This window comes from Canis lupus, chromosome 20 (genome assembly GCF_003254725.2).
Source record: "Canis lupus dingo isolate Sandy chromosome 20, ASM325472v2, whole genome shotgun sequence".
NCBI lineage: Eukaryota > Metazoa > Chordata > Mammalia > Carnivora > Canidae > Canis > Canis lupus.
The window spans coordinates 3,474,413-3,502,291 of record NC_064262.1 but is presented as its reverse complement, the minus strand read 5'-3'; the positions used below and the strand labels follow the sequence as shown (position 1 = coordinate 3,502,291).

General features: G+C 55.0%; 1 protein-coding gene across 14 annotated transcripts in view; it reads left to right on the top strand.

The window, feature by feature from the left end:
• Positions 1-27,879, top strand: part of IQSEC1 (IQ motif and Sec7 domain ArfGEF 1) — a 377,913-nt gene that overhangs the window by 307,250 nt on the left and 42,784 nt on the right. For 12 of the 14 annotated variants that reach the window (XM_049098377.1, XM_049098380.1, XM_049098381.1 and 9 more), the window contains one exon: positions 26,584-26,878. In XM_049098377.1, coding sequence (XP_048954334.1) covers positions 26,584-26,878 — 295 coding nt within the window. Of the gene's footprint in view, positions 1-951; positions 1,095-26,583; positions 26,879-27,879 lie in introns of those variants that run through there. The other 2 variants (XM_025448623.3, XM_025448653.3) reach the window with 2 other exon arrangements.

Sequence of the window (27,879 nt, the reverse complement as noted above, 5' to 3'; positions counted from 1 at the left end):
AGAAGAGGAGAAGGTGAAGGAAAACCTCTTAAAAGTTAACCCGGTTAGGGTGAGCCTCAGTTTCCTCTTCTGGAAAATTGAGCCACTAATAGCTCCACCTATATCACAATGTTGTCTGGAGGACCAGATGTGGGTAAAGAGTTCTAATAGTGAATCAGGACTACTGTAAGCCAGCCATGGGGGTCTGAAAGTTGGCTCTGGGTGAAGGAAGGACAGGGGGTTGGGTGGGCTTAGGGAAAAAGGAGCTGCTTTCCTCACATCCTCACCCAAAAGTCTCCAAATGGGTGTCCCCAGCCTCAGGATGAAACCCAGTTTTTCCCCCGGGGCAGGAGCATCAGAGCCCCCGAGCCACACCATCCTGGGAGCAGAGGCCTCATTTTATAAACTGAGGCCAAAGTCGGGATTGGCAAATATTGGGACCACCAGCACAGTAGGCTATAGTTGGCAGGTGTGGGGTTTGTATTTGCCGTGCTTACACGTTGGGGAGGAAGATAGGTATATATGGGGACTCTGTTTTGGAGGGAAGCCCTCCCGGAAAAGAGTCTGGCGGGCAGGTACCTGGGATGCTGCATCCGGAGAAGCTCCCGCCTCGGCTCTCCTGGCCCCGCCCCCGCGGGCAGCCCCGCCCCGCCCCGTCTGTGCCCCGCCCCGCCCCGTCTGTGCCCGGCCCCGCCCCCGCGCTTCCCCACGAGGCTCCGCTCAGCCCCGCCCGCCGGGCACAGTCCGGCCCCGCCCCCGCCCGGCCCCGCCCCCGCCCGGGCCACATTCCTCCGGCCGGGCCTCGCTCTGCGCCAGGCGGGCGCGCGGGCGGCGGCGGGGGGCGCTTGACGGTGCCGGGGCTCGGGGCTCGGGCCGGGAGCGGCGGGAGCCGGCGGGCGGCGGCCGGGACACCCGAGGTGGTCGCGTGGCGGGGGCGGGTCTCGGTGGTCGGGTGTCTCCCCGGGGTCCGCCGCCCCGGCGGGAGTCGGCAGCGCTTGGCGGGGCCTGGGTCCCGGGCGCGGGGCCCCGTCAGCTCCCGCCGCGGCCGCCATGTGGTGCCTGCACTGCAACTCGGAGCGGACCCAGTCCCTGCTGGAGCTGGAGCTTGACAGCGGGTAAGGGCCGGGGGGGGGGGGACGAGGCCGGGGGGCGCTCCTCAGGGCTCGGGCGAGAGGGCCTCGAGGGGGCAGGGCGGGCGCCCGCGGATCCCCGCCGTTGCACTTGCGTGCAGTGTGTTGCGGGTTTGCGGGAGAGCGGGCGCCGCGTTGTCCTGCGTTGAAGCCTGCGGGGGCTGTGAGCCTAAGTGTGTGCCAGAGAGGCTGCGAGGATGGGTGTGCCGGAGTGCGAGAGACTGTCAGGATGTGTGTGCAAGAGGGTGGAGTGTGGCTGTAACAGTATGTGTGCAACCAGACCTGGGACCTGAGTCTGTGGGTGAGGAAGAGATGCTGTCAGGACAGGAGTGCGTGTGTGCATGTGCATGTGCATGTGCGTGCTCACTCCAGAGTGACTGTCGGGATGGGAGCTCATGTGTGACTGAGTTTCCGCGGGAGGCACTGCTGGGACTGGGTATCCGGTACCAGGCTGGTGCCAGTGGACCAGAGTTGGTGAGCTGCAGTGTGGCCGGCGGCCTCTGTGCTTGCGTCTGGTGGCAGGCGGGCTGAGGCTGCCAGTCTTCCTGTGGGCCTAGTTATGCGAGCCCCTAGGCCTGTATCCAGGCTTACATGTCAGCTCTGTCAGGGAGACCCTGGGCAAGTGTGTGTGGGGACCAGGGATTGGTTCCAGGGCTGTGCACAGGTGGTCCAAGTGTGGTTGGGGGGAGGGGGGTCACCCAGGAGTGCACTGGGGATCCTGGAGCCTGAGGAGGCTGAGATCTGTGTGGCTGCTGCTGTTGTGTTGAGTGCCGCTGTGAGGGGTCTGCTGGTGGGATTGGATGTGTGTGGGTGTGCTTGTGTGGGCCTGGTGTGGTCAGGGATGGAGTCTTCAGTGGGGGGAATGAACTCGGGTCCCAGAGACCGACCCTTTTCTGCTTTGGGGCCTGTGGGTAGCTGCCTGAGTGTCCAAGGACCCGTATTTATGGACAGAGAGGGAGAGGGAGAGAGTGTGTATGTGCTGGGAATATCGATTTCCTTGCTCCGCTCGCCAGCACAGCTGCCCCCCGATCTGTCTGCAGGCCCCTTGGAGGAGCCAGGCTGTGGGGCGGACAGGATTTGTTGACAAGCTGACTTGGCTTGTGTCGGGGCCCCCTGAGGGTTGGGGGGAAGCCCACCTGCAGCCGTTTGATCTCTGAGTTCAAAAATTCTGCAGCGTGTGTCTGGCAGTTGCACTGAGAACACACATCTGTTCCCTTCTGCCCCCTCCTCGCCCCAGGGGTCTGGGACTCCGGGCCTGAGGCTCCGTGTGTGGTTGTGGGGGTGTGGTTCCCAAGAACCCGTCGCTTCTTGTGTCTGGGGTGGAGGCTGGGCAAAGCTGCAGCTGCGGAGCCAGCTGTCTGGATTCAGTGGCATCAGTCCGAGAATGGGGGTCACGATATTCATATTGCACACATGCTACTGTCTTAGGCAGCTCTCTCACTCAGTATCGTATTTGCATTCCTGTCCTTGCGGTTCGGCATCCCCGTGTCGCAGGAGAGCAAACTGAGGTTGAGTGTAAAGTCTGGTCAGCACCAAAGCTCTGTGGTTTACTGAGTACCTGCTGTGAGCATTCCCTCTCTGGGCACTGGGGTCATAGCAGTGAGCAAAACTCAGTGTTTATCCTCCTGGGGCTGGCACGCCCTGCAGGCTACATCTCTTCCCCCACTCCCAGCTGAGAGGTTTCCCTGGTGCCCCTCCATTAGGACCTCTCCAGTATCACCCTTCCACCTGGGATGTCCATAAGTCATCACTTTCACATATTTCTCAGTCCTGCATCCCTTCTTATTGGAAGTCCTTCTTTGTATCCCATCTAAATCTTCTAGAGGCAGGGAACCCTGCTTGAGTCCTTTTGTTTTCGGGGTTGGTGATAAACAGCTGCTCCCCCAGCCTCAGAGCACAGACCAAGTGTCCTAGAGATCCAGAAGCCCCGCTCCGGCACAGGCCAAAGTTCATCCTTCAGCCTCAGAGCAGGTGGATTATGTTTGCTCCAGAGTGCCTGGTGTGCAGCTCCGAAGGAAGTGGGTTGGGGGGCAGAGACTCACCCAGCTCCTGGGCCGTGGAAGCTTAGCCAGCAGCTCCTTGAGCTGGCTAGCTTGCCTTCCACCCAGACTCCTTCCAGCTGGCCCTCTCTCCCTCTCTAAACCCAGGAAGGACCCAGCATGCTCCAAAGATCTCAGGTGACCCCCAGTCTGTAACAGGTGCAGGACAGCCCCTCCAGGCACAGCCATGGCACCTAGTATTGGCAGCACCTTAATGCTCTGCTGTTGGAGACTCACAGCAGCCCGGGGCTCTCCCTACCATCCTGTTCTAAACGGGCATGTTAAGATAGGGAGTCCAGTGACCTGACCAGGATCTTACAAGGGGAGCCTGGAGTAGAACCCAGATGTTCTGCTGGAGGGCCTCTGGAGGGCCCCTGCCAGCCCTGCCAGGATTTTCAGGCTTTCACTCAAGGAAGTCGGACTATGAACTAGCTGTGCTAATATTTACACAGCTTCAGTTCAAAAACATGGACAGGACTGACAGCTGCACAGTCAAACAGTGTGATGACTGGGCAAATAGGTGTTTCGGGAAGGGATTGAGTAGGGCTGCCCAGGCTCTGGGAGCTCTGGATATATGCGTGTGAGCACACCGGTATTATCTGGCCGGACTCTGCAACGAGGGGTCTTGGTTTGCCAGGAGAATTGTGAGGCTAGAGGAGCTCAGAGCATCAGCAGAGAAGGGCTCAGGGAGGCAAACAGACTTCATTTCAAATCCCAGCTCAGCTTTGTGACATTATGCAAGTTACTACCTCCCTCTGAGCCTCGCTTCCCCCTGCATGGAAGTGAATGGTACCCTGCTTCACAGAGATGCTTGAGGATGTGTCTGACAGCCTCCGGTCCCAGCTGCGATTGTCCAGGTCAGCACTCTGCTCTTCCCACCGCCAGTGACCCATGCGATTTTCTTCCTTCCCCTTTTGTAAATTTCCTCTGAATTGTGATGACGCAGGGAATGTTTGCCCAGTGGGCTTGCAGCAGGCCAGGGACCAGGGCCTGGGGAGAGCTCCGCAGAGGTGGCCCAGGTCCCCTGTGGAAGTGTGTTTGTGTGATGGGGGAGGATGCTCAGACGCTGGTGAATGTGATTCATCATTTGTCCTCAAAAGCAACATCATGACTTTAAAGGCCATTAAGGCTCTTGAAGAATTAATTGGTACAGCCTTAGAGAATCTGACTGCCCCCACTGCTCGAGCCACTGCCGAGGAGCAATGGACAGTGATCATGGTGGAAAACATGGCATGGTGCCACCTGGACCTGCCACTCTGCTGGCTGCTGTGGCTGTACCCCTAGATGAGCAAGTGCCCCTGTAAGCCCTGGCCTGTGTGCTCCATTGCCGGCCCCGCACAATGCCTGGCCATGTGGTAGGCACAGCCAGGCATCAGTGAGTGAATGCACCCATGAATGAATGCATGCTCTCCTGGGCTCGGGGGTGCTTTGTCCTCAGGGGAGATGTGTATGACCCAAAAGGCACCCGCTGTTGCACTTTCCTTTACTCACTTTACTCACTCACTAGATACTGAGCACCTGCTTTGTGCCAGGCCCTGGGCTAGATGTAGAGGAACCAAGATTAATATTGTGAAACCATGTATCACAGAACCCAGATAGGCCTTGGGGTCGCACAAAACCAACTCCGCCTCTTCCCAGCTATGTGGCTTTGGTGATATGGCCTCCCCTGTCTGAGCCTTGATTTTTCTCATCCATGAAATGGGGCCAAGAAATACCTCCCTGGAGGGCATATGCAGCTTTCTCCCGTGACTCACACCTATTAGATGCCCAACACGTGGTAGCCGGTAACACCAGCATCATCGCCACCTCTTCTCTTGAGAAGTGACTAATTAAAGTGGTTCCTCATGGTTTTCTTTTTGCTGGTTTCTGGAGCTACATGGTTTTTTGGGAAATCTCTGTCCTGGAGGAGCCAAGGCATGGTCCTAGTTGCTCTGACTTGAATATCCCTTTATGGTTTATTTGAATGTAGCTGTGGCTTCCCTGCTTCTTGATGGAGAGGGTCATTCTTTCCATTCTACTTCCTTGCTTTGTGCCTTCCTAACATGGTGACAGTTTAATATGAAACGAAGGCCCAGATGTAGAACCATAGCAAGAGTCCCCTCCTTGTTTGTCTGGATGGGGAAACTATGACCACATTTGTTTTTTCCTCTTTGTTCAAAGGTCAGTGTAATAATAGTGATTGCAGTGGTTGCCATTCAGCTCTGTGCGAAGTACTTAATTCTCAAAGCAATCTGTGAGTGAGGGCTTCTGTCCTCATTTGGGGAACAGTTGGGGGGAAGCTTATGTGACTTGCCTAGGGTCTCTGGCCATTAAGTCTTGGAGCTAAGGGTTGAACTCAGTGGTCTGCCTTCTTCATAGCCAGGCTGTGCTTCCTCTGGGATTAAATAATCTTGAGCAAAATCTGTCACCATCATAAATGGAGCCTTTTGTATCTTTCCCAAGCCATGGAACAGGTATCTGGTATCTCTTGGTATCAGCATCTCCAAAATGTTGCCAAACGTCCAAGACTCAGGCTGCTTTAAGGACCACCCTCTGGGCTCTCCTGGTGTCTTGCCAGACCCCAAGAGCTGCTAACCCAAACACTCTGGCTGGACTTGGAGACAGTTCCCTTGGTCCAGAGCACTTTGCACATTCTGAGTACACTTGCCCAAGGCCAGCCTTGGCATTGAACAGGGTCCTGGGGACCAAAACCACCTCTCCCCAGACTCCCTGCAGGACCAGTGCAAATACCACCAGCATCCACGTGGGGAAGGAAACCCAAGGCCAGAGCCTTTCACGTCATGAGGGGACACACATGAGTATGGGCTGCTGAACTTGCTCCCACAAGAGAGAGAAGAACGGTTAGTGCGCTGGAAAATTTGGAAGAGTCCCCAGCGAGGAGACAGCCTCCTCATCCAGGTTCCCCAAAATGGCCTCTTTGCCTATGCCAGTCCAGGTCTGTCCACCAACAGGAATGCTTTCTCTCCAGTGACCGTTTTAAAAGACAGAAGCAAATGGTGTTTGCTTTTCTATTTCTGGCTGAGAGGCTGGGCTAGGTGGTGCAAGAATTAAATGCATTAGTACACGTGAGACATTTAAAACGGTGCCTTACTGTATTATAGTAAGTTCTCAATAAATGTTAATTATAATCACTGTAGTTATTACTGTTCATTCTGATTATTCCTCAGCCTGGAAGGGTCTCTCCCTCCAGAGGCCTGGGCAGAGCTGGCTCTGATTTGCTGTTGGCACTCAGCCTCCCTAGAAGCCCTGGCATTGTCACTCCTCCTACCCCCTTTCTGGGCCTCAGTTCCCCATCTGTGATGGGGGCAAGCTTCTTGATGCTTATGGTCATTTGCTGAGGGAGGCCGTTTGACCCAGGGTTAGAGAGGGAACAGACTCTGTGGCCAGCCTAGCCTGCCCATAGCCCTAACCTCAGCTCAGCTTCTCACACTCTCTGTGATCTTGGGCATATTTCTTGGGCTTTCTGTGCTTCAGTTTCCCCATTTGTAAACTGTGGGTGACAGTAGGAGCTCCTGGAGTTGTTATTAATCCACATAAAATGCTTAAAGGGCACACAGTTACGACCTGAGAGGTGGTAGCTTTTAGCTGTGACATCAGGGCTGCCAAGTTGAACTATGCTAAAACAGGACCATGGCGCTTGTTCAGGGGAGATGTGTTGCTAGACAGGAATGCATCGTCTCTCCTTGGCCACAGACGAGACCAGGGGTAAGAGTGAGAAGGAAGAAGAGAGGCGGTAATTGGGGGGAGCCATGCGAGGATATAGTGCTACTCACGTGCCGGTGGTGGTGCCTGGGAGGGAGACCGGTCATAGCCTTGGCAACAAGTGACTAAAGCCCGTAATCTTGTGCGTGTGCTTGTGGCCCACTAAGAGAGGATGATCCAAAGTGTTTTTGGAAATCACTTTGCCCATGGATTGGAAAAATTGCAAAGTAAGGGGATTTAGCTCTCAGCCAGAGTGAAGACTTCTAAGGACGGGCAAATGGCCTGCTGCCTGTAGGTGATGGTGAGGCCCCCTGGGGACACTGCAGGAGTGGGGACATTGTGGCTGATGGCCCAGCCCTGTGGGCCCGAGATGGGGCAGAGTGGCAGTGCCTCTGGAGTTCTCGGCTCTGTTCTCAGCTTGGCCTCTCCTGAGCTCTGGTACTTGGGCAGCTCTGGCATCCTGGTCCTACCAGGGGCTGCTTCTGGTGCCTGATGGGGCTGAGAGTTCCAGCGCCTGGCCTCAGGACCCTCACTGCACAGTCCGGCCACCAGGCAGAGAGGCAGCTGGCTGTAGTGGAAAGACGGTGGCATCTGGGCCAGAGAAACTCAACCTGAGCCCAGTCCTGCCCTCCCTGAATGAGCGGCCTGGGCGAAGTGGCCACCTCTGTGAGCCTTCTCTGTCGAGTGGGGATCGTGGAGGGAGAGGCGGTTGTGGGTAGCATACACAACAGGTGCCTCATCCATGCTGGCAGAAGAGGGGAAAAGGGTTTAGCTGGCTTTGGGCAAAGCCACAGCTGCTTTTGAGGAGTCCAGAGTAGGCACAGGTTTGATGCTGGAGCTGGAGCTGGAGCAGGCTACAGAACAAAGATGACGATATCAGACATGTGGGTGGCCTCTGAATTTTACACACACTTACCTTATTTGAACCTCCCCCAGAAACTTAGGACGTAGCTGGTATTATTCCCACTTTACAGACAAGGAGACTGAGGTAAAAATGAAAATAACGTCCGAGCTTTGCAGAAAGTTGATTGGGTGTTCTAGTTAATCTACCTTTCCTGCTCCCTGACACTGCTGAGGGGTAGGCTTGGGCCTTAGAACGGAGGGTGACGTAGAGGCAGAAAAGTGGAGGAGTGTGAGAAAAGCTGCAGGACCCCACCGGGCCCCAGAGGTGCACTGTCGTTCGGCAGAATGGATGGAGGACCCTTGGAAGCCCTGCCAGTGGACCTTGAGCCCTGGCAGGCGTATTTGCCAGCCCCCGGAGGTCATCTGGGATGCTTCTCCACAGAGATGACGAGAAAGAAAGGGCTAGAACAGGGCCGGGCCTGTAAGTAAATGTCATAATGCCAATTATCCCTATGGTTCTTATTAAGTGGTAGTGACTACAGTTGTCATTCCTGCTGTGACTTCCCTGTGTAGGCCCTGGACGGGCCGCGAAGTGCACTTAGTCCCGTGTGGCAGGGGGGTTGGAGAGGAAGCGTTTGGGGAAGCGGCTCTTTCCTCTGCTCTTTCCAGAGGAGGAAGAGGAGGGGGAGGTGCAGCCATTGCAAACTCCAATTCTCTGTTCCTTTGGGGCCACTGACTTTCCTAAGAGCCATAATTTAAATGAGCAGGGACTGAGATTTGGGTTTTGTTTTCCTACCTAGTTTAAAAAAAAAAAAAGGCCAAATGACCCGGGAAGGCCTTGATGTGGATAACAGATTCTTAGCACTATTTTGAACTTTTCGTTATGGAATCTTTTAAACATAGACAGAAGTAGAGAGAATGGTATGATGACACTCACCCCCCTACCCCTCCATGGGCAATTGTATTTCATTGCCCCAAGATTACTTCAAAGCACATACCAGATATTTTGATGTTTTTAGTTAGGGACCCGTCATGTGGAGATAGAGATGTCCAGTTGCCGGGGTGGGTTCCTGGGACAGAGCCGTAGAGTTCCTTAAACAGCTCTTGGCTGTGTTGGCCCAACTGAGGAAGCTGGAGCTGGTCCAGTTTCCCAGCCTTGAAGACCAAACAATGCCCACTCCACCCAGGGAAGTGTCTACAGGTGGCCAGGGAAGACCAGGCCTGTGCATCCCCATCAGACAGGGCTTTTCTGGGGAAAGGGCTCACATCAGGTCAGGAGTGCTCAAGGTGCTTGCCTTCTTCATGCCTTGACTCCCTGGCAGGACTGGTGTTCTCTGCTGAGTGTCCCCACAGGCCCTCCTCTGCTCTCATTGCCCCTTGCCTGGTGGTATAGTCAGGCAGTGGCACCTGCCTTTGCCCCAAGGCAGGTTGGCTCCTCACCTCGCTTGACCTCTGGATGTACTCTGAGTGTTCTTCTCTTGGCTTAAGAGACCAGGCCCCCCAACATTCCTCCCATCGCTGGGTCAGCACTGGGGTTCCTTAGGACTCTGCCAAGGCACTCTTTCCTTCCCTCCATGCGATCTCTTCCATCCTACAGCTTCTAGTGGTGCTGCTTTTAGGGCCTGGCACATAACAGGTGCTCAGTAAATTTTAGTTACGATAGCTATATTAGTCACTCTAATACCCTAATATATTCTTAGGAATATATTACTATGCCTCGTGTCTTACACAGTGCTTGGCACACAGAGGGCCCTAAACCAAATTTAGGTGAAAAACAGGCGGTGGGGGATCCCTGGGTGGCACAGCGGTTTGGTGCCTGCCTTTGGCCCAGGGCGTGATCCTGAAGGCCCGGGATCGAATCCCACGTCGGGCTCCCGGTACATGGAGCCTGCTTCTCCCTCTGCCTGTGTCTCTGCCTCTCTCTCCCCCTCTCTCTCTGTGTGACTATCACAAATAATTTCAAAAAAGATATATATATATAAAAAAGAAAAAAAAAAGAAAAACAGGCAGTGGGCCTGAGTCCCACCCCAGTCCTGCTCTGAGCAGTGACCACGCACAGTCTGCTCACCCCTCGCCTTCCTCAGGTACGGATACTGGGGTTTGGGTCAGATGGGTCAGTGCCTGCTGTCTGAACAAAGGGTACCCTTTAAGGCTTCTTCCCTTCCCACTGTTGCATGCTCACAGCCATCTAGCCCCTCCTTTAATCCCCAGGGCCCCCACGCACTGTGGGGGGGCAGCAGTCCTGTATTGTGATAGTAACAACAGCTCCCTCAAGCACTTCTGGGTGGCAGGCCCCAGGCTGAAGATGCGTGTCTGTGTTATCATTTGACTGCGAGGTAGACAATACCCCCATTTTAGGGCTGTGAAACGGAAGCACAGAGAGGCCAAGTGGCTTACCCAAGGTTACACAGCCTCTCTCCGCCACATGCCAGACAGGCAGTCTACAGAGGAGGGCTGTGTGCCCAAGCTGCAGGTACCAGAGGTTGATAGGGCTGGCGGTCCCTACTCTGGGCCTTCATCCTTCCCCCAGGCCCTTTCTGCAGGCCTGCTCCGGCACAGTGTGCAAAGAGTAGACGATCAGGTGAAGGCGGCAGTGCTGCAGGTCCAGGTCTGGAGAGCGAAGAAGGAGTGGGGCAGGCAGACGGGGTGGGTGGGCTTTCCCTGCAGAGGGCAGAGCATGTGGAAGGTGGATGGGGGGTGAATTGCTTGGCCCCGTGCCTCAGTCAACCTGACCTCCTTACCTTGTGTGGGTGTTGTGTGGGCCTCCAGAAGTTACCAGCTCCCTCTGTGTGTCAGCTTCTCCATCTGTGGAATGGGGAGAGGATCCCGCATCTGTCTCACATGCTTTGGTTATCTGGGACACCAAGAGTGAACCCTAATGTAAACTCTGGACTTGGGGTGATGCTGTGTCAGCATAAGTCTGTGGATTAACAAATGCACTGTGGCGTTGAGATTTGGAGAAGTTATAGGTGCGGAGGGAGCAGGGCACAGACAATATGCTAAATCTCTACTTTCCCCTTGGTTTTCCTGGGAACCTAAAACTGCTTTACAAAAAAACAATTTGTTTTAAAAAGTTGTTATAGGATGCTGGGAGTTCGTTCTGGGTGAAGTGTTCAGGGCATCTGTTGTCGTTACAGTATTCTTTGCACCATCATCAGTGCATTCAGTAACTCATTCATTCACTTCATACATGGTCTTTAACTCCTGAGGACACAGACACTAGAATGTGCCCCCCTGCTGGGGTGAGCTCACAGTTGGGCAGAAGTCCTGTGGGCTCTCGTGGGCTCTGCTCCCTCTGCCACGGGGTACCAGGTGTTTCAAGGAAGGGAGCAGTGCGAGAGAGCCAGTGCAGCGCAGACTGCCACCAGCCAGGAGTCACAGCACCATCCAGTTGCAGCATGGGAGTGGATGGGGTCAACAGGATGGACAGCAGGCTGGGAGGTGGGCAGGGAGCCTGTGGGTGGGGAGCGTCGGCGCCATGCTCAGAGGTTTGGACCGCGACAAAGATTTGATGCCATAAAAGACTCAAACAATTTGCATTTTAGAAAGTGCTTTCTGGCAGTTGAGGATGAGTGAGTGCAGGGGGGCCCCCCCTTGAAGTGCGGGTCTGGGGTGGGACTTGGAGAGCTGGCCAAGGGTTATCTCAGGCCCTGAGAGGCCTGCACGCCTGACCCTGGCCAGCAGGGTGGCCTGGAGGCAATGAGACCGGCACGACGGGCATCTTCCTCCTCTCTGCCCACACTCTGTCCCAGAGCCAGCCTCCCCAGCCTGTGCCTCCCGCCCGGCACTCCTGGGGTGTCCCTGGGGCCCGGCCCAGCCCTGTCTGCTGGAGCCTGCCACAGAGAACTGCTTTATTTGAGTCCATTTTGCGCGTATGGAAATAACTAGAGGCCTCTGTATTTAATTTGGCTCAGCCAGGAAGATTTTTGGCTCTGTGTGTGTGTGTGTGTGTGTGTGTGTGTGTGTGTGTGTTCTGAAAAATGTTTCCAAGTGAGCCCCAGGGTGGAAGCTCTGGTCATCTTTATGCAGTCAAAAGCACCAAGGACTGCCCTGGCTTAGCTGGGGGTGAGGGTCTGGCAGAGAGTGGGCTATAGGTAATGGCAAAAAACCAAACCAAAACAAAAACAAAAACAAAAAAACAGAAAGGGAAGAGGGTGATGCTATACACAGATGAGATCATGGCCGGGGAAGCTGTTTTGTAAACTTTGTTGCTTGAGGCCAGGTAAACAATGGGTAGGATGAAGGGGAAGGGGCTCCTGAAAGTAGATCCACAAGAGACATTTCTGGTTTGCCAAGCAGGAAGTGCCTAGTCTGGTGTTGGGCTACAGAACACCCATCCTGAGCCCCTCTTTTTGGCCTCAGCAATCTCAGCAAAGTCTCTCCATTGAGCCCTTCTCTGATCCACAGTGTGTGGTCCACAGTAGAGACGGCCCCATGCGTCTACACTGGTGTTTGCAGTTGGCAAAGTGTGTCCCCTCCCCCACTTGAGTCCCACATTTCTGTTGTGCAAGTGGGGCAGGAATGACACCCACTGCAAAGATGAGAGCCAGAATCCGAGAGAGGTGAGGTCACTTGCCCCAGGTCACTCAGCCCAGAAGTGGGGACCTGGTCTTTTTGTTTGTTTGTTTGGTTGGTTGGTTTTTTGGGAGGACCTGATCTTGACCTGGTCTCAACCTGGTCTGATCTCCACCCAGAGCTTCCCTCGCTCCCTTGGGGGCTTCTGAAGCCACAGGGGGCATTGCTCCAGGTACAGAGACGGGCAGAGGGGGCTGCCGAGGGTGGGCAGGGCTGGGCTTCCAACCCCAGGAGACCACCTACAAGTCCAATTTGAGAATCAACACCAAGTATCAGATTCAGATTCCATCTTGACCATATAGAACTGAGGAATGAGGACATCTGGGAAATCGGAGCTTGGTGGCTGCGATGGCTGTGTGCTTTTGGATCATGACCATTGCAGTGGCATTACTGCTGTTGGGTCTTGTAAAAGTGAAACAGAGGACGCCGCAGAGCGGAAGGCCTTGGTGTTCCCACTAGTTATTCAAAGCTGTGGGAAGTCTTGGATCCTACCCCTCGGGACTTGGTGTTCTAAATCAGGTTTCTTGGGAATGACTGAGCTCAGAGCTGCGGATCAGACTGCCGCTCTTTGCAAAGGGGCCTTGGTGAGTATCGCAAGCAAGTGCAAACGCCTTTGACAGGCAGGAAGTGCAGGAAGACGACATATGGGGGAGTGCACATGCAATAGGGAGTGGTGAGGACTGGGGCAGTGAAAGAGCCTGTGCCATCCAGGTGTGGCTATTCCCAGCTCTGTCATCCGGCCCATTATGGCCAGATCCTCAACTGTGCCTGTCCCCAAGAGAAGTTGAAAAGTCTGGATTTTTATTATTAAAAAAAAAAAAAACTCTAGATGTTAACTCTTGGTGAGTTGTTGCAGTTTGGCAGGGGAAGGGGTTTGTTTGTTTTTTTAAATACTCCTTGGGCCTGGGGCTGCTGATCTGGAGCTCTGCACTGAGACCTTGTGAGCCCCTTGCACAGAGGCCCTCTGTCTTCCAGATAGCTCTATGAAGTCTACGGTGTCCATATGAAGAGTGGCAGTGTGGGCACTGGGCCTCCCATCCAGTTGTCAGGGACAAGGCTCAAGGTCCCAGATGGGTGGGCCGCACCCCTGCCTTGGCCCTGGCCCGGATAGCACTGGCAAGAATAAAGGCCTTTTACATGGTCTGTCTGTGCGTTTGACTGCAGGACTGGCTTTCCTCTTAGTTTGGGCCTACCCTGGTTTGGTGCTCCAATCCCCAGAGATAGGGTAAGATCCCAGACAGCTTGAGGACATCCCTGGGACTAATGGTGATGCCACTATGAGCAGCCCTTCACCAAGCAGAGGCCCTGGCGGGCCCGATGGCAGGATGCTCACATCAGTCCCAGGCCCCTGCCCTCATGCAGAGCTTCATGGCTCCCCTCTGCCAGCTGGCATTCAGCCTAAGTAAAAGTGCACATTTGCCAACCTTTGGAGTGAGACTCTGCCCCTGCTTCCTGTCTGAGGCCCTGTCAGGGCTGGCCCGGCCCAACATGTCTCCCAGGGTTGTGGGAGGTGGGCCCAGGGGAGCTGAGCCGGGGTCCCCAAGGGGTGAGACTACGTGAGGCCCCCTGTTCCTTTGTACTCAGGGCCTGGAGAGCAGTATTCTGGGCACAGGCAACATATCTGTGTCGTGAAGAAACTTGCTGGCTTCTGCAGCCGCTTAAGATTTCCAAGGCCCAGCTGCCAGGCGAGGGAGTTAGTGTGGACACAGATCCCTGTCGCGGCTGGGCTGGGCCATGTGTCAGTGACCCAGCCAGGCCTCTCTCCGCTCGGGCCCTCGGTGCTCCTGCTTGCACATGACAGAGGCGTGAGCTCTGCCCTTGAGGGGAGTGTAGAAGGGGGCCCAGGTGAAATGCCAGGGACAGTGGGATAAGGGGGGCGCTTCCCAGGGGATCTGAGAGGAAATCCACAGGGGTTCGGTCCTATGGCTCCTGATCCAGGGGAGAAGGTAAGACAGCCATGGCTGTCTGGCACAGAGTTCCCTGTATTTGTTGAATGCATGAACAACTGAGAGATGCTGCTTCCCAGGTGTGTGTAGGCTCCTTAGTCACTGGCTGCATCACTCATTCATTCCTTTGTTCATTCATTTATTCACCCAACAAATACTGGTATCTGCTTGCACCAAGCCCTGTTTGAGGCACTGGGGATGCCTGATAAGACACAGAAGCAGCACAAGCAGCCACACCCCCACCCTTCCAGAGCCTACTTTCACCCGGTCAGAGACGGACTTATCACAACGAATGGAAATCAAGGCGGTCAGCAAGATGTGCTGTGAAGAGAACCAAGAGTTCAACATGACAGGCAGTGCTGGTGGCACCTGTAGATCTAGAACACCTCTTTTCCTTCCCTCCTGCTAGGGTGACTCCTGCCCAACCCACCCCCCATTTGCCATGCTCTGAGCTCCAGGGGACACCTGCACAGGCACCCACATACCACGAGGGGCCCCCCCTGGCCCTGCACAGGGCACCGTGTTTATGCACAGCCAGGCCCCCAGAGTCATGATCATTCCCGAGTGATCTGCTCGCAGATTCACGGGGCAGCCCTCCAACCCCTCCCTGTCTCCAGGACCCTGAACTGTAATCTCCAAAGCCCATTCTGGTCCTCGAGGCTATTTTGATGGGAGTGACTCACTAGCAGAGCAGTGGGACAGTACAGCCCATCTCCAGCAGGCAGGCAGGCAGACAGATGTTCTTTATGTTCAGGAGTGAGGTCTGGGCTGGGAGACTGGAGCCATCACCTCCCCGGGGCTTGGAAAACATGTTGACAGGACAGGCCAAGGGCTTGGCTGCATGTGCTGGCTTCACGGGACAGCGGACTTTTCTCTCTCCCTCTGACTGTGCGCTGATGAGAACGAGCCCCAAGAATGCAGCCGAGGCCCTTCCCGGATAATTCTAATTAGGCAGGGCATCGGCCGTCCGCAGGGTTCCTTGCCGGACACCGTCTCAACTCTGCCATGCCGCCTCAAAGCAATGGCTTTCCCCTGACCCCAGGCAGGGGAGAAATTGAGGCTCAGGGAAGCTGGGACGGGAGATCCTCCCCGTCACTCACACCATCACAGCTTTGGGATGGAAGGTGCCCGGCAGTGCTGTGCAGGGTGCTCGGGACCAGAGGGCAGGGAGCAGGGCCTCGTGAAACGGCCCCCTTCCTTCCTGCTGTGCTCGAGCAGCCTAAGAAGACCCCACCGTGCCTGCCTTTCCTCGTGCCGCCTGCCCACCCCGCCAGGAGCCGCTGACAAGCTGGGGGAATGCTGGATGTTGGTTCAGTTAGCATAGCTCTAAAAATAGCCTCCTGCTTTGAGAAATTCATTGTTCAGAGTCCTATATTTTTGTACGTATATAAAGGCCACTTCTGGAGGTCTCGGTGCTGGCTAATTAGAGATAATGCTGTGGCTGGGAGGGGCTTCTGGGCCAGATTTGGCGGCCTCAGCAAGGCAGGCCTCGGCAGGGCAGGCCTCGGGGTGGCAAGTTAGCAGGAGGGGGTTTGGCCAGGGCCCTCCCCGTGGATGTCAGAGGGCAGTCAGCAGAGAGGCAGCTGGGCACCCACGGCAGGGTTTCTCTGGGAGCAGCTGTTCTAGACTCAGGGGCCACTTGAGATGTCTGAGGGTCACAGAAGCCAAGAGACGTGGGGATGGAGAGCAGGGCTCAGTAGTAAGGGCTGTGGGTTCCTGAAATTGGCCCTGCCTAAGCCCCAGCTTACTGGTGGGAGGGGTCAGGCAAGCCCCTACCCCCGGCCGCCCACTGACCCTCAGGGAACAGTGAGGCCCCAGAGGAGGGGCCCCAGCTGGCCACATCCTCTCCTGCCAGCCTGAATCTCAATGACCCCAGCCCGTGCCCAGTGCTCTTTCCTTCTAGTAGCTCCTCCCATGGTGCCCCTCTTCTGTCACCATTCGGATGTGCCCAGGTCTGTCCCAGCTTTAAAACCAGTGTTCCTTGCAGCCCCCAACCCCCTTCAGCTCCCATCCCAATCCTGCTGTCTTCTCGGCCACCATCCTTGAAGGCTTCTTCCGTGCCAGGCCCTTTCCTCAACCTGCCACAGCCTGACTTCTGGCCCCATCTTGCGCCAGCCTTGTGTCGTCGTGTCCCTCCTCTCTGCTGCTTCAGCTTCTCGGTGGTTCTGGCCTCCCCAACTTGGCATCAGGACCCTGAGGACTCCTGCCCTTCCCCTCATCCCTCCCCCAGGCGTCTTCACCTAGCTGCAGACCCTGCCCCAGGCACCACCACCAGGATGCTCCTTCTGTCCTCCCCGCTCACTCTGCCTGCAAGTGCTGGTCCTGCCTGCTCCCTCCCCCCGCCCCCACCCCACACATGCCAGGCTGAGCTGCTCCATCCCTTGTGTACACTGTGGACACCCACCACCACCCGCTCCGCTCCACCCCTTACTGCCACACGGCGCTCCTCCTTGGGTCCTGGCTGAGGGCGCAGGCCTCCCAGGAAGCCTCCCCACCCCTGGCAGCAGGACACGGGCTCTGCTCACCATCCTGCAGCACCAGACCCTTCCTCCGTTGCTGCCCTGAACACAAGCCATCATTAATCACCTGTATCCCGCAGTGTGCGCACGAGGACAGGGCTATGTCTGTTTGTTCACTGCCACACTCACAGTGCCCAGCAGGGGCCTGGCCCCTGGTTTGCATTCAGTACATGTTCACTGAGTGAAGTAACAGCGTCTTATGTTTTAACAGAACCTAGTTCCCTATTCCAGTGGGGAAGCCCCTGTTCTCAGGCCTGACATCCAGACAGTGACCAACCCATGTACAGGGGTGTGGTGGTGCCGTGGAGCGCTACAGAGAGAAATGAAGCAGGGAAGCATAAGGGAGGGCCAGGATCAGGGTGTGGCTTTTAAATGAGGCAAAGATGTAAAAGGTGAGGGAGGAAACCAGGTAGACATTTGAGAAAAGAGACACAGGCGAAGGGAAAGGCATGTGCAAATGTCCTGAGGTAGGAGTGTGCCAGGAGGAAAGAGTAACAGTGGGGCTGGGGTGTGGTGCCCAAGGGAGCATGGAGGAGGGGGTAGCAGGAAGAATAGGCTTCTGGGTCACTCTGAGGATTTGGGCTCTAAATCCCAGTGAGGGAGGAGCAGAGGACAGACTTGATCAGAGTTGTGTTTTAATAGGATCCCAGCTGCTGCATGGAAAAGGGCGGAATGGTGCAGTGGGGAGGCCAGGAGAGCCCCAGAGAGAGACTGTGGCAGCGACACGGGGAACAGGTGAGGGCAATGCAAACTAGGCTGTGGCAGGGGGCAGGCCAACTGGTCAGATGCTGCCTCTGTTTTGAAGGTGGAGTGGCTAGATTTGCTGACAGATGGGAAGTAGGGACTTGCCAGGAGCTACTCTCAGAGTTTTGGCCCCAGCAGCTGGAAGGATAGAGTTGCTCTCAGCTGAGGTTGGGGGAGCACAGGAGCTCCGTTTTGAGCCTGCCTTTGAGAGGTCTACTAGTCATCGAAGGGGTAGTGCTGGGCAGTTGGACGTTGGGTTTATTTGGTGCTCTTGTGACTACCGTATATCCTCATTAAAGCAAATTTGGTAACTAGTTAAAGCAAGAACCCACTTGACTCCCCTCCCCACTCCCACCCAGCCCTTCTGGGGTGCTTCTTGGGTTGTCCAGAAAGCCCATCACCTCCCTCAATTTAGATATGGTGCTCCTGGTTAACCTGCCAGAAGTCATGTTGAGCATGTGTGCCTCATGTGGACTCGCACCCTGAATCTTTTCAGTTCCTGCAAGGGCTCCAGCCTTCCCCAGCCCCTCCATCCCAGGCTTTGGCAGTGTCTGAAGGCTCTGAGCATGGGGCTCAACATCTGTGCCTGCATGCGTGCCTCCCCGGACTCATTCTCATGGCCTCTCCTAGAACTTCCACTGGCTCTGCAGGCTAGGAGCACATCCCTTCCCAGTCACCGCTCCTCCTGAGGACCCTTTCTTCTGGATCCCGTTCGTCCCAAACCTGCCCCCCAGGGGAGACACCCCGCATTGCCAGGCCTCGGTCTAGGTGGTGCCCAGCAACTCACCCCAGGAGGGACAGAACTTTGGAGTGTTCCTGGGAGTTCATAAGCCTCCTCGGTCACTAGGCAGGCATCCGTCTTCCCAAGAACCACTTACCAGGTGTGGTCCAGCCTGTAAGGCTTTAGGCATCTGGGGAGCTGCTGCCTTTCCTGACGAGGGAAGAGGGTGTGGATAGCCTGCTTATTTAGGAACAGCATCCCTAATTTCCCTCTAGAGGTCTTCTCTATCCCCTTCTTGCTGGGCCATACCGGCTGTGTGTCCCTTTATACATCCACTCTTCCCTTGCAGTGCACCCTTCTGTGTCTTTGTACTCTGCTCCTTGCAGCCAGGCCAGCCCTTGGGCTACCTCCTGGCCCGGGGACTCTGGTGGGAAGGACTAGGGGAAGGTCACACAGCTGAGTCGGGCTCTGCCCCAAGCTCTGCAATCTTGGGCAAGCCACAAATCCTGAGTCTCCTCAATGGGATCATTGCAGGGATTAAATACGTGGATGTGGTTTGTGCAAGGGCTCCCATGTGGCACAGTGGCTGAGTATACTTGAGTGGTGACGCACCCTGAGCCACAGCAGTCCCAGAAGGCTGGTTTTCTAGACCCCACTGAAATACCTGCACTACCCCCTAAAATAGCCCCTTCCCCAGTAGCTGAACTGCTAAAAACCTCTACTTCCCTAAAGCTCCCAGGCTGCCTTCACCCTGCCTCTGGTTCCACAGACCTGCCTGCCTCCATTGCCCTAGGATGAGGCCCTGCGGAGGCAGCCCCCGAGGCTGCGTTTCTCCAGCTGAACCTTCCCTCCTCTTGCTCAGAGGACATTGACTCCTTTTCCTTCCCACCCTTACCTCCTCCCCAGACCCTGCCCTAGTCTGTCTGCATCCCTACCTGAGGACCTGGAACAGAGCAAAACTGTCCCCTTCCCTGGCCCGGGTGATAGACATCAGTTAATATGGCCTGCAGCAAAGAACTGTAGAAGCCCCACAGCTGTGCATATGAGAGCTGGGAATTAATTGTCCCTGCTCTGTCTAGACTCCCTTTCTGGAAATCAGAAACCCTGAAAGTGGAGTGTAGGGGAGGCCACAGGGCCTGGAGGCATGAGGGGTGTCCATATTTCAGAGGCTATTTGGCTCTGGCCCATGCAGACTGCCAGCAATCAGTGTGGATCAAGGCTCTGGACCCCCAGTGTGTCAACTGCATGCTTTTCCTCTAGGCAGCTGGGTAGCCGAGACATCCACTTGGGGTCAAGTCCCAGCCCTGCTTTCCTGCACAGGTGACCTTGGACCAATAACTTCACTGAGCCCCAAGCTCTGAGGGCACAGCTCCCTCCTAGCTCCCAGAGATGGTAGTTGGGCTATAGGCCACGTTTAAGCACTCAACACAGCACCTGTACCCAACAGATTTACAAAGGAGGGTTACTGCTGCTAACCTACCTGGTGTGTGTGACTAAGTCGCATAAACACAGTGAGTAAATGTGCAGGCTCAAGCCACGATGCCTGAGTTCTAGCCCTAGAACCTTGGGGTTAAGTAACCTCCTCTCGGAGCCTGTAGGGTGGTTTAGAGGACTCAGGGAGTTATGTATGACACTTAGAAGACTGCTGAGCTCTATAGACATTAGCTGGTACCACCATCGGCCTCATTGATGTTAGGGTGAACAGCCAGCCTCCTAACAGAGGGTCCCTGCTTCCCCCGTGCCCCCTTGTCTCTTCCTCTTTTTTCTTGAGGTCATTCATGACTTCATAGGCCATAATTAGAGACATCCGTGGCCCGAGTGGCTGAGGCCCCCTGGCCCTAACTCACTCCCCAGCTAGAGTCAGGACGTGGCATCTGGGCCATGGGGCCCAGGGCCCTTTCTGGGACTCTCCTACCCTCCCCAGGGCGTCATCATCAGTGACTATGGCCCATGGCCGGAGGCGGCCATCCTCACAGAGAGAGGCCCTGTAGCAGACAGGCGGGTGACCCTGGCTTGCACACTGGGCCTGTCTGCCCCCAACCTCTAGCTGCCTGGACTTGTGGGTTGGGCCCTGTCAGTCAAGGAATAACCGGAGACAGCAATTAGAAAGTGCCTTTTATGAGCCAAGCAGTCTTTTAAGGACTTCATCTGTGTCCTTAAAATCTGGGGAGCTGCTGCCCTTCCACTATAAGAGTTGTGTGAACTCTCATAGTGGTCGCATGAAGTCAGGACTCTGCCTCCATTTTACAGGAAGGGAAACTGAGGCACAGAAGTGTTCCTGCCCCTGGTCACACAGCTGGTGAGCAGCAGAACCCAGGCTGCAGCAGGGAGCCCATCCAGCCCTTCAACTTGGCAGAAAGGCACAGGGGTGTTGCCGGGGAAGAGGGGAACTTTTCAAAATGTATTCTCTCCCTTCTTAAATGCTTCTCATTGTCCTCGGGCAGTCAGGCACTCTGGGGGCCGTTCTGCAGTGATCCAGCCATTTCCCCACATAAAAATCACACCCGCCAGCCTCCCCTAGGGAAAGGCATGTTGGGAAAACCAGAGAAGGGGAGGAGGAGAAGGCTGGAGTCACTTTCCAGAGACTCAGGGCTCTGTGTCCCTGGGCCAGCAGGGGAGGGCAGGGGACACATCCACGTGTAGTTCCAGCTATCACCTGGATAGCCACGCTGGGCCAGGCCCACCTTTGGAGCCCCGTTGGGCGCATGGGGTGCTTCCTCTCGGGAAGGAGCCAGTCTCGGGTCCTTGTGTGTGCTGGAGGCCAGGGCTTTCAGGGAGCAAGCCCTCATGGAGCAGGACTCCCGGTGGGCTGGGGAGACCCCACACTCTTCCTCTAGATAATTACACTGTGACAGCATGGGAATGGGGGCTGCACGGCACTGGGGCTGGCCATGTGCAGGAAGCAGGATTTGAGCTGGGACCAGAGTGTGGTCCCCCAGAGGTGGAGAAATACAAGTGAAGGGCAGTGGGGAGGCCCAGGGTGGAGGTACAGATCCAGACGGTCCATAGCGGCTTCTAGACAGTGTAGGAGTCCTTTTGCTGTATTTCAGACAGGTGTCTGACTTGCTACAGCTTGCACACCTCCAGTGACAGAGACCTCAGCACCTCCTTAGCAGCCCTCACCACGTGAGAGCACGCTTTCTCTCGTTGGGTGACCTTGGTCATAGTTCTGTCCAGGGAGATCTGCTCCATCCTCCTCTTTTCAGCCTGCCAGAGGCTTGATGATAGGCATCATCTCTCCCTTCTGGCTGCTTTTCTCCTAGCCAACCAGTCCAAGCTTTTGGTGAGAGGTGGTTTCCAGACCTGGACGTTTATTTCTGGCATACTGTAATTTGGGGTTGGCAAGTAGAGTTCATGTCAGGCGCCTGCTGGGGTCAGTCACGTGGAGCACTGTGTTGGAAGATCTTCAGGAGGGAGTCTGTGATCAATTAGCAATGTCTACCATAGGCAGACGAAAGTGGGGCAATCCAAGTGGCCCAGGTTTGTGATCTGCACTCTGAGGCTCTAGACTGTCAGGGCAGCACCCAGACGTGGTCCTCTGTGATCTGACACCTGTAGCAGACCGCAGGGCTGTGTTCACTTCTGGCTTTGTATTAATTCATGTCAGTGACTGGCTTCCCAGCTGCATCACAGCATCAGCTCATGTTAAACTTATGGTCAGCCAAAAAAATCTTGTCTTTTTTGAAAGAACAGTCATCAAACCGATCTTCCCCCAAGCTTGACATTGTTTCCATTATATGGCTATATAAGTAATTTAAGTCAATCCCTGTTGACGGGCATTTAGATTATTTCCAAATGTTTATAATTAGAAACAATACTGCAGTGAAATTCCTCGTATTTACCTCTCTGCAGATTGGCTCGTTTCCTTAGCGTGAATATCCAGAAGAGGGATTACTAGACCAGGAGCATCTTCTGAGAGTGCTGGGCAGTAGCCACCTAACTGTCGTAGAATGTTCCAGAGACTCTAAACTGTCAGAGCCTGTCAGGCACTTGGAACAGGTGTCTATCCCACTCCCTGATTTGCATATGGCCCAGGCGGCTGTGAGAGATCACGAATGCCATTGTCTAGTGTAGGACCCACCACAGAGTCTTCGGGCCTGGCTGATGGACACAGGTTGTGGAGGAAGCTTCCCCAAGGGAGCTGACCCAGGTGATGAGACATTGAGCTCCGGTTGGGAAATCACTGTGGTGAAGACACAGCATTAAGGTGGGCTGCTGGTTGCGGGAAGCTCGGGTGGCAGCATGGGGGATGGGAAAGACCTGGGCTGGGCCTGCTGGTTCCCTGACCCCCAAATCCCTGCTGGGTCAGGCATTGGACATCATATAAAGCAGAGGCCTATGGGGTGTGTGATCTACTGTGAGGAGGGGGAAGAGGACTGTCCCGTTCACACTCCGCCAGGAGGGAACTAGGTGCAGAGTTGGGTACTAACTGGGACGGAGGGGCCTTGGGTTTCTGGCTGTTTCTGCAAGTGTAGCATCATTATGGGCTCTCCTGGAGCACCTTCCAAATCAAGTGGATTTGATAACTGTTTCTGGCTAGTACTCTGAAAAAGTTGAACCAACTTAGACTATCACTCCCCATACTTATCAACACTGGGCATTTTCACTTGAAAAAAATGATCTTTCTGCTAACCAGTTTGGCTCAAATGAAGAAAATATTTTCTTTTCATGTCTCATAGTATGTAGTTTCTGATTATTCTCTGGCTCAAGGTGGGTTCCTAAGCACCATACAAACATTCATGCTGTGCTTTCTTTTGTCCACTCGTGTATTACAGGGCAGTGTTCATTGTGGGGCAGTAGGATGGCCTGGCCACTTCTTCTCTGATCAGGGTGGTCTGAGGTTGGTTGTGATTTGGTGGGGCACAAGGGCAGCCTCATTGTACACATCAAGGGGATACCATTCACGTAGATTCCTCATTGTACACATCAAGGGGATACCGTTCACGTAGATTCAATGGGACTTGGTGACAGATTACATGGGGCAGGGGTGCGAGTTGGCTGCAGGGGAGGTACTGAAGTGGTGACACTCAGGATCTTGGCTTTGGTCACTGCGTGACGATGGAGAAAGATCATGAGTTTGGTTTGGGGTACCTAGGAGGTCTGGCAAGGATGATGTAAAAAAACAAAACAAACCAAAACAAAACTGTTCCAGGACCCAGCACACAGCAGGAATGAGGGGATGCCTTTACTTATTTGGCAAGTATTTATTTAGCACTGTTAGCTGGGCACAGGTGGTGGCCCTTGGGGAACATCAGTAAGAGAAGTTACCTCCACCCTGGTAAAGCTTATCTACTGATATGGGAGATAGACAACAAAGCAAAAAACACACTATGTACGTTATGTGTTTTGAAGTGGTGATCATCATCAAAGATTTAAAAAAAAAAAAGCAAAGAAAGAGACAGGAATCCTGGTGGGGAGGGAGCTGTGATTTTAAATCTGGTGATAGCAGAGATCTGGGGAAGAGTGTTCCAGACAGAAAGAACAGCCAGTGCAAAGGCCCTGAGGCAGGAGCATGGCTGATTACTTTGAGCAGAGAGAAAGGAAGCCAGTGAGTCAGGAAGTCAGAATGAGCCAAGGGGGTAAGGAGCCAAGATGGGAGCAGCTGAGGTCAGGCATTCAAGGACATTGCAAGGACAGCTCCTTCTAAGCATGAAGGGACCAGGGATGGCACTTGATCTTATGTTTTATCTGAGTCACCGCAGCAGCCGTGGGGAAGAGTAGGGGGACCACTGCTATTGTGAGGCTGTTGTGATAATCCAGGGAGCAATGATGGTGACCTGGACCATCTGCTGAGAAGTGGGCAGAGCCTAGGTGTGTGTGGAAGGTAGGGCTGATGGGGGAGAGGAGGTGGGAGTTGGAATTATGGTGAGTACAAAGGCTGCAGGTGACTGTCAGACCCCTACCCTTAGCTATAAGGTAAGGCTTGGCCCTCACTCCCTAGCATGTTCTAGAACCTGCTGGCTTAAGACAGCTGGGAGTCAGGTAATGCCCAGAGCAAGAATCCTGGACTGGCACAGCCCTAGAAAGTGCTTGCCTCCCATCAGCCACCTACATCCCTGTCATGTCACACCCCACACTGACATACTGCCTGTGAGTGACCCCAACCTTCGGGGCAGCTGGGCGCTTCTCCACTACCAAGCAACATACTGCCCTTGAGTCCAGTAGTTTGTCACCTTCTTCTCTTTCCTCAGTCCCTTCTGTCCCAAACCACAGCTCCCAGAGAATGATGACAGCCTCTCCAGTTCACAGAATGACCCCTGCCCCATCTCCACCGCTGTCAGAAAGAAAGTTCCTTTGCCTGATCATGGTAGCTTTGAGGCCCAGTGAGCGAGGCCTAGGTGTAAAGGGCTGAATCTTCCAGACATGAGAGGTGGACGCTGCTTCTTTACCCTGGGGCATGTCAGGGCAGCATGGTGACCTGCCCACCACTCCCTGACAAAGCCACCACAAGGCATGGAAGGGCTTTCTGCTCCGTGCCGTGCAGGCATGGAGACTGCCCCTTGGGCTCCCTGTGTGTCTGTAAACCGGGCTTATGAAACTAAAAACCTGAGCAGAGCCCCAGCTGCTTGTCTTCAAGGATGAGATTTTGTTTCCTGTCAGCCTCTTGCTTAGAAAAACAGACTCTGCCCCTGACTAAAGCATTTCCAGTATGGGGGATGTGTGTGTGGAAATACCTCCTTGTGAGATGCTCACAGACCACACAGAAAAGGTGAGGCAAGGAGGCATGTGGAGCCAGAGCAAAGGCAAAGGCCTTGGGTCCCCTGTCCATAGATGGGGCTCGCTCCTCCCTAAGTTTGGGATCAACCGCCTACAGGTCTGACAGGGGGATTCCCTCTCTCTTCCGTACAACTACTGAGTAAGCCACCAAGTGTTTATTGTGAAATGCTGTTCAAAGGTTTATCAAAAGAATGGGAAAATGTTAAGTTCTGCTGGTGTTCCCCTCCCACCACCCTATCACATAGACCCAGGGCCCAAAGGATAACTGCTCCTGGGTAACCGTGATGTCAGAAGAGTCTTGAAGGGTGGTCTTCCTCTGATACCTTAAAAGCATCTAGTCCATCCCATGTGGATAATGGACAGAGAGGCCTTTAAATGGGTGGCCTACCCTGATTCACAACCAAATCAAGGCAAAGCACCCAGAGCTCTTCCCCAAGAAAAGACCTTTGTCATACTTTAGCGTCTGGAGAGCAGGATGGGATGGCCTTTGTCACAGGACACCCACTGCATGTCCTTGGAGGCCAGATCCAGTTGGTGGTGCGGAAGTCCTGTACTATTCTTGAACTACAAGTTGGAAAGCAAGTGCAGGGATTTGCAGCCTATCCCTGGCTCGGGGCAGAATTGGAACTAAAGGGCAGGCTACTTCCCTCTGCCCCCACTGTGAGTCTGTCTCCCCCAGGAGTCAGTGAACAGTCACATTTTATACTCAACAGAGCAGCCCTGCCAGGCCTCAGGACGTGACAGTGGAAGCCAAGCTGAGCAGGGGGTAGACCAGTTGGCCCCACAGCTGTCATATGCAGGGTATTCCCACTGGCCTGAAGACAGGACCATTGAGGAAGGACCGCAGCCTGGGAAGGGATGCTGTGTTCCCTTCTCTCTGCTGGGGCGCTTCCAGAGAGACCCCTGCCCTGGCCCCAGAAATCAGAGTCTGTGAAGTTGAGTGATATCCTGCAGGGGCAGGGAAATGGTAAGGCTTGACCAGAGAGGCTACTAGAAGCCACGTGATAAACTACCTTGCCTCACTGCCCTGTACTAAAAAGCAGTCTGCAGCAGGAACCAGTGTTTGTTCTCTGAGTTCCCGAGTTGGGATGAGTAAGCCAGCCAATCCCTCTCTGTCCCCCCAGTCTGGCTGTTGGGACGTTGAGAGGGACGTATCTGCATCTTGGGAACAAGGGGCAGCAAGGTAGAGGGGTGTGGGTGCACCCACCACCCCCAGCCCCCGGCCTGGAGTCCCACCAAGTTGGGCTTTGATCTTGCCTCACCTGCTCCCTACCTGTGGGACCACAGGTCCCTGTACTTCTATAGGCCTTAGCTTCCCCACCTGGAAAAGGGGAATTAGTTCTTTCTCTGCAGACTGGCTTTAAGTTTTAGAAAAAATGTATGTATAACCCCGTTCATTCCCAAGCCTGCCATAACAAGGACCACAGTCCGGGTGGCCTCAGTAACAGACAGTTGTCTTCTCACTGTTCTGGAGGCTCAAAGTCTGGTATCAAACCTTCTCACGTAAGAGACGGACAGTAGGCAAAATCAACCAGCAAAGTGTGTCGAATGCCAGGGGGCAGTGGTGGGGACACTGTGGGGCTGCCTCTTGTCCCTGGCTCCCTGTCGGACTCTGGGGTCTGGGCTCACACTCAAAGGAGACCTCTGTCGTCTCTCTGTCCCCTGCAGTGTGGAGGGCGAGGCCCCCAGCAGCGAGACTGGCACGTCGCTGGACAGTCCATCGGCCTACCACCAGGGCCCCCTGGCACCGGCCTCCAGCCTGAGCCCCGACCGCTACGACCACACATCGGTGGGCGCCTATGGGCTGTACTCGGGGCCACCAGGGCAGCAGCAGCGCACGCGGAGACCCAAACTGCAGCACTCAACCTCCATCCTGCGCAAGCAGGCCGAGGAGGAGGCCATCAAGCGCTCGCGGTCCCTCTCTGAGAGCTATGAGCTCTCCTCCGACCTGCAGGACAAGCAGGTAGGCAGGGCCCACCACATGGGGACGGGGACAGGAATAGGTTCCCCGGACGCTCTGGCTGGAGACCAGTGCCCGGCCCTTTGCTGGGGTTGCCATCAGTCCTTGTGGCCATGCATGAGGGCTAGGTAACCAAAAAATGAAGTGTCTGAGGTCCCAGGAGAGGCCTGAGCCTTTAGGTAGTCCTCAGGAGAGAGAAGGGCAGGAGATCAGTTTACAACATAAATAGCACATGCTCCGAAAAGAACACCCAAGCCCATCCACAGCCAGCGGGGCAAGGTTGCTTATTATATCCCCTTTGGTTTACAGTTCTGTGTTCTCGTGGGAAACAGCCTCACTGAAAGCTCGCTTCCTCCTGCAGGGGCCTTGGCCCAGACCCACCATGGGGTTGGCACCTGTGTGCAGAGCAAGGAGGGTGCACAGCCTGCCCGCTTGGTCGGGCTCCAGGGAGGACTATAGATAGCCTCTTGGGGTTGAGAGGAGAGGCCTGTCCCAGCTGCATGGTGGGCAGAAGGCGGAGGGAATGGGTGATCACTGGGCAGGGGGTAGAGAGCTCTCACCTCACAAGTGCAGGCACAGAGTAGGCACTTTAATAATTCTAGTGTGAAACTGGTGGCAAGGTTCAGGCTTCGGGAGAACCGTGGGCCATGGCCAGCAGCTGTGCACATATGTAGGGCCAGGTTTATCTGTCCAGCTTCCCCCAGCTCCTGGGCCCTGGCTGAGCTTTGGGCCATCTCCTCATGAGTCCTGGGTGGTCACATCCACCCCTTGCCTTGCTGCCCTCTGTTTGCCCCACAGTCTTCCTTTTTGTCTTTTGTGGAGCAGCAGAGGTCTGAGCCTGGAGTGGCACCTGACTTCTAGGAGCAGTGCTTACTGCCCAGGGCGGATCTCCCCACCCCCCTGCCTCACCCCAACAGGGTCCCCTTCCCCCCCCTCCTCTCCCTGCTACCCATCTCAGCCCTGATTCTCTCCATCCTTCCGCAGGTGGCCCCTTGTCAGGCTGT